Source organism: Melospiza melodia, chromosome 8 (genome assembly GCF_035770615.1).
Source record: "Melospiza melodia melodia isolate bMelMel2 chromosome 8, bMelMel2.pri, whole genome shotgun sequence".
Classification (NCBI taxonomy): domain Eukaryota; kingdom Metazoa; phylum Chordata; class Aves; order Passeriformes; family Passerellidae; genus Melospiza; species Melospiza melodia.
The window spans coordinates 9,041,191-9,047,429 of record NC_086201.1 but is presented as its reverse complement, the minus strand read 5'-3'; the positions used below and the strand labels follow the sequence as shown (position 1 = coordinate 9,047,429).

Here is a 6,239-nt window from a genome sequence, read left to right as displayed (position 1 = left end):
GTGTTCACTTCAGGCATCAAGCACAAGCTTTGTTTGCATATAGAGCTAAACAACTCCATAAAAACTCCTGGATGTCAGCTGGAATTTGGAGTCCTCAGCTCTTAGGGAAGAGCACATCCACTCTGGAAGATACCAGGAGCAGGCAGCCCCTGGAGTTAAGATGCTGTGACCTTGTCCTGGTTTCTGCTGGCAAGAAAACTTCTTCTGTCCTGGAAGAAAAGCTGCTGCCAACCAGCACCCCAGGGGAATGGGTTCCTACCTCCCCCATCTCCTGGGCAAGCACCACAAAGGCTCCCTGCCCTGCTGGGGATCTTGCTTGTTTATCTGTGCTGAGGGATGCTGGAGGGAAGAGCTGCTTCCCTCTGGGGACACGGACGTGTTTGTAAGCAGATGAAGAGGAGCAGGAAAGCAGATCCCAGGGAGGAATGCAAAAGCAGATGAAGGCACAGAGGGCGAACACAAACTGCATATTCACAGAGCCCATCCACTTTCCTTTCATTGCAATTGCTCCTGGGTATTCAATGTGGTAGGGTGGCTTTACCAGTAAACAGGGCCTGAGCACCACCTTTCACACAAGCAGTTGTCATTGTTCAGGGACGCTGGTGACAGCCTCTGGCTATTCAGCCCAGATGCCCCGAGGAGCCAGCTGTCCTTCTGCCAGCCAGCCGGAGCATCAGCAGCCTAAGTGCTGGTGAATTTAAGAGGAAGTCATTAATGGATTTTCTTTCCAACACTGGCAACAAGGAAGTTCCCAGCAAAACTGTCAGAAGCAAAAACCAATAGTTGTTCAGTGAATAATTACATTGTGCAATGCCAGGGGAGCTGAAATGGGCTGTTTCAGAAGGGTTGGTACTGATTTTGTGGAGTTGGGTCCAGTGAAGGTGAGAGGCCTCAGGAATTCGGGCAACATCCCTTCCAGGACACTGCCTGGGGCAGACCTTGTTTTACCCAGAAATGAGGCCCTTCTTGCATATGCCAGCTGTGCTACAAGGTTGAGAAAAAGGGCTATTATCAGCTTACCATAGGCCCCAGCAGAGGGAAAGAGAAAGCAGGTGAGGACAGTCATGTAATATATCTTTGTAATCCCCTTCCTGTGGCTTGCAAAACAAGCAAGGCTCAACCCCATTCCTGGTGTCCCTACAAGCACAGCTGATGAATGTCTTGGAGACTTAAAATCAAAATAACACGCTCTAGGGGACCCTGCTGGAGCAGGGAGGCTGGACTAGGTGACCTCCAGTGCACCCTTCCAACCTCAACCATTCTGTGATTCTGGAAAAACACAGTCCAGGCAGGAAATTTCCCTAGCTGGCATGCCCTGTATCAACATTTCCTTATTCCTACCCACAGGCAATGGCTTGTGTACAAGTGTCCAATTAAAGTTAGTAGCTAAGTCTAAACGGCTCATTAACAAGAAGTGATGTTCATTACCCTGCTTTTAAGAGATGTTAAACTGAGACAGGCCAACGACCTCTCCTGTTGGAAAGAGAACAGCAGGTGCTAATTAACTCGAGATTACATAAACTAATTCAGTGGTGTAGCTGGGAAGCTCTTTTCCTGACACTGAACCAAACCTGCTAATGCAGTGAGCTCTGAGAAAAACAAATACATTTGTACTCAGATACCACTCCTTGCAGGCCAAACAATCAGAGCTGAGGAAAAGAGCAAGGATGCTTCAGGCACGGGGCGCAGTGTGGGAACAGGAAGGTGAAGGACACAGGAAAGAGCTCTTTAGCTGGTAAACAGAGCACATGCAACAGCAGGAAGTCATTAAAGCGCCTACAAGGTTATCTCAAATTCCCACGAAGAAACACAGCTGACTGCCCTTCTTGTTTTGCAAGAGAAGAAAGCAGTGCTGGCTTCTGGGGCTGGCGCAGACACTGGAGGGAAAAGGAGAGGGGAGTGTGCAGTGGCCGCAGTTCCTCGGTCAGAGCTTGGCAGAGCACCAAGCAGTCATTTCTTCATCCGTTTAGCTGGGTAAACACATAGAATGGTGCCTGAGAGATTATGTTAAACCTCCCTCATCCCCTTAAATCTGCACCCCAATATCGAAAGATAAAAAGAGTGAATTACAGCTCTTATTTCAAATCAATTTATTTAACAAACTTCAGGAATATTGCTTGACACTTTCTAAACGTTTCAGAAAATGAACAGTGACCCACTGCTGCACAGGTTGCTCTATATAAGAATCTCCAAGACAATCAACTCTGTTTTGTAATATTTAGCTGTCAAAATGCATCTTTTCCCAGCATAATTGAGCAGTACTATACAAAAAAACAGTTGGAAAAAAAAGTCACTCCATTTTCCCCAGAGGATTCCCTACCCCCAACAAAAGGGCCTCTTCTTCAGCTGGCAGAGGGCATCCTAAAAATCCTTCACAATTGCACCACGTCCAGGGTGAACTCAATGGCCAATTGTCCAGTGTCCCTCTAACCAGAGCAGGAGGCACCAGCCTGGAACCCAGTCTGGCTGTGGCTGCCTTCCAAGGAAAGGGATGGAGGCACAGCCTCCTGCTACCATGAGGGAATGCACACTCAGAAGTGATTTCCAAGTCTGGATGTCACCACAGTGTCACTCTGAAGTTACACTCGTGTTTCTAGACAAGCCAAAAACACCCTTACATGCAGGGGAACTGCCCTGCCTGACATGGGCACCCCCAGGCACCACAGCTGAATCATTGGCTAGTTAAGGTACTCCTGGTACACCTGGGAACACCAAAGTGCAACAGCTTGGCACCAGAACTTGCAGGGTCTCTTTGGCCTAAATGGCTCTGCTGAAGCCAACAGCACCAGCTCACACAAGCAGGTGCAAGTTCAGCCCAGCAGAATGTCTTCAACAGTGCCATTCAGCAAATCAAAGGCACCTTCACACACAGACACAGTCACAGTGAGGTTTTCCAGAGACAGGGCACAAGTCCTTCTCCTTGAGAATGGGCCAAGGAACCCCATCAAAGCCCCAAACCTCACGAGAGCTTCAGAGCTGTCTGGGTAGCACAGCTCTGCATCACGCTGACAGAAAGATGGGCAGATTGATGTGCAAAAGTACAACTGGCACTGTCCACAGCAGGCCAAGTCTGAACCTGCACTGCAAAATGGGCTCAGGAGTGTTGTCTTAAGAAGTTACAGAAGTCCAAGGAGGAATGGAGACTGTCCTGAATGCAAGCACAGGAGCACATTTATCAGCGTGATACATTCCAGCTCAGGCACAGCTTGAGAGTCTTAGCTTTCACAGACAAAGCTGTTTACTCATGGCTCACATACACAGGCTTTTTGACCTCTGTGCTATGATGCATTTGTTTCAGGTGAAAAACTGTGTCAAACTTGTTGCACAGGAAACTAAAGCCTTGCTCAATAGACAAGGTACAGGGATGAAACATGTAGAAACATTTGTTCTAAAACAAGGATATGAGCAGCTTTACCAGTGGATACAAAGCAAACAGTAAACCAGAAACCCTGAAATACTCTGAAGACATTTTTAACTGTGAGCAACTCAGTGCTGTGTGTTGGACAGGGAGAACACATGTAGGGCAACCTTCTCTACAAATTAGGTCTCCTTTTACATAAGACACCATGGAGAACTTAAAAGCTGTAGCAATTTTAGGGATCTTGACTCAGACATTGGCAGGAGGAAGGCCAGCCTTAGTATAATCATTTTGGCCAGGTCTCTCAACGTTTCTACCAGTGGTGACAGATTAGAGCTGCACCCATCAGCCCCTCCTTAGGCAATCACGGCTGCTTCTCCTCCCAGGCTCACTGTTAGAGGAAGAAAAGGACCTGATCTGCTCAGGAGAATCTAGGGCTTTCTCCTCCCACAAGAAATGCTACAAGAGACAGCTACAGGATAAGCACTGGAAACCGTGATAACCAAAACACATCTCAGAAGCTGTGGTGGTCTCTGCCTGGTGTGCCCAACCACCACAGCCCATGAAACCTCAGCAGAGCTTGTCCCTCTTGCCCCAAAAAACCCAACAGCAATGCCCTGTTACTGTAAACTGTGCAAGGGTTGTGAGACAGCCAGTTTGGTTGACCAATTGACACATGTCCTTCAGGGGTGGCAGGAGAGTGGTGACACTGGGGAGAGGCCACAAACACAGGGACATGCACTGCTGCCTGAGGAAAGCAGCACATCCCTTCCCTCTACACCTGCATCACCCAACACCTACCCCTGGTCCCAGGTCAGCAACTCTGCCTGAAGTGTCCCCAAAAAACTGACCAAGAACAGAACAGATAAAGGGAACGTGACTGAAGGAAACAAAACCTGTGACCAGATCAAGTTCTGTGTGCCTTCTCTTTTGAAAAAAAAATGAAGAAGTAAGATGCAGTGAAGAGTTTCAGTGCTCCACACCAGTGAGCACTGCCAGGCAGAAATCATCTGTCCCTGAGGCAAAACAAACCCATGAGACACACCAAAGCTGTATCACACTCTTCACAGGCTCCAGAATATGAGGAAAAGCACAGCAACACCAAATCCACAGCAGTGCCGGTGTTGTGTAAGCCTCAGGTCAATATGTGGGATAGGGTGCAGTCTTCCAGATCTCTGCATGTTTAGCAGGACACCCTCTGCTATGATCCACTTCTCCAGAAAACCATACTGCAGGAGCAGCCAGTCCCAGTCTCTGCTTGGCTGGTGCTGCTCAGCTCTCCACGCTGACCAGAGGGTGGGTACAACTTCTACAGGCACCAAGACTGACTCACGCTTCCCCTCCTTGCACACAAATTAAGACAGGGCATCCGTTTCAAACTTCATTAGACTCTCTTTCTTCCAGTCTAATTGGCAAAGCTGATTACACAAAGGCAGAGGTACATCCTTTGTGCCTAGATTTTGCCTACCCCACTCCTGAGGTGCGTGAGGCTGTTGATGTGAAGTCCGCTGATTCCGTTAAGGAAGAAGAGGAAGGCAGCAATGAACTCACACCAGTATGTCAGCGTGAAGCCTGTGAAGGTGAGGTGATCCTTCACCAGGATGGAGAAGCTCAAAACACCGGTGGCTGACAGCAAAAAAGAGACGAGGATGAGAACGGAACCCATCGCCCATTTCCGCCTTGCGTTGGCATCATCGCAGACTTGGGACACCATCAGCAGCTCCAACCCAAATATGGCAACCACAACAGCAAAGGACACCATGCTCCTGATGGGAATCACCCCCACGCTCAGCCCCTCCACCTGGGCCAGCCTGAGGTCCGTGACACACCTCAGGACGCTGTCGTTGCCAAGGGTGCAGAAGTGCCACAGTCCGAAGAGCTGCCCCCTCGCAAAGAGCCAGCGGCCGTCGCAGATGGAGATGGACGACAAGACCACGGCTATGGCCACGCACAGGATGATCAGGCTCCTGATGAGCGTCTCAAAGAAGGATTTCTGTGGTCTCCGGTGTGCCAGCAGCTGCTGCACCTGAAAGGAGAGCGTGAGGAAAAAATGTAACAGAGTTAACAGTGCTACTTCGGGGTGAAATGAAGCCAGCGGGACAAAGCTGTGGGATTCAGTATTTGAAAATATTTACTTGTGTACATCAAACTCCTCGCAGGGGAAGGCTGTACACAGGAGAAAGGAAGGGTGGGTGAAGCTCTCCCAGTTCCCTGGCTGCACAAACAATGCTCCCACGTCAAGGCTTGGGACCGGGATCACAAAAGATCTTGGCTGAAGCAGGTCCCTGCCCCAGGTCCTGCGGCACAGCCTCCTGCTGTGGCAGGGCTGGAGGAAGCCACCGGCCCCTGGGAGGATGGAGCCCGGTGGCTGGGACGGGGGAGGCGGCAGCAGCGGGCTGGGGGGGGCTCCTGGTTCCCAGCACTGCCCTCCTGAGCTGCAGCCAGCCGGTCTCTCCTCCTCCCGCCGGCAGCAGCGGCGGCCCGGACCTCGTTCCTCACCCGGGGTCTCACGGCTCAGCTGCCCCGGGGGGTGGGAGGGGAGAGCGGGGGGGAATCTTCGGCTGCAGCCCCCGCGGAGCCGCCTGGGCAGCGCACTTCCCCTTCTCACCGACACCCTCCGAGTGACCCGAGATGCGATGGAAAGCGGAGCCGAGAGCCCCCAGCCCCCTCGGAGAGCCACGTGCGGCGGGGAGGGGGAGCCGCGGCCCCGCGGAGCTGCCGCCGGCCGGCGAAGGCGGGAAAGGGAACCGGGCCGGCTGCGCCCCGCTGCCCCGGGCAGGGTGGGAGCTGCCCCGGCGCGCAGGGCCGGGCTGGGCTGGGGCAGCGGCCCCGCGGCGGAGAGCGGCGGACGTACCTGCGCCCCGATGGCCGTCATGCTGCC

The 6,239-nt window shown here is 51.9% G+C and overlaps 1 protein-coding gene across 1 annotated transcript; it reads right to left on the bottom strand.

The window, feature by feature from the left end:
- Positions 1-2,075: 2,075 nt before the first annotated feature.
- On the bottom strand, positions 2,076-6,239 carry TMEM37 (transmembrane protein 37). The gene is made up of 2 exons (XM_063161654.1): positions 6,213-6,239; positions 2,076-5,384 (listed from the first exon to the last, which is right to left on the bottom strand). The coding sequence occupies exons 1-2, from the start codon at positions 6,231-6,233 to the stop codon at positions 4,812-4,814; spliced, it is 594 nt and encodes a 197-aa protein (XP_063017724.1). The 5' UTR covers positions 6,234-6,239; the 3' UTR covers positions 2,076-4,811.

Coding starts and splice junctions, on each gene's coding strand:
- TMEM37 (XM_063161654.1), bottom strand. CDS start 6,233: ATGACGGCCATCGGGGCGCAG. Junction 5,385..6,212: donor TGACGGCCATCGGGGCGCAG/GTACGTCCGCCG, acceptor CTCTCCTTTCAG/GTGCAGCAGCTGCTGGCACA.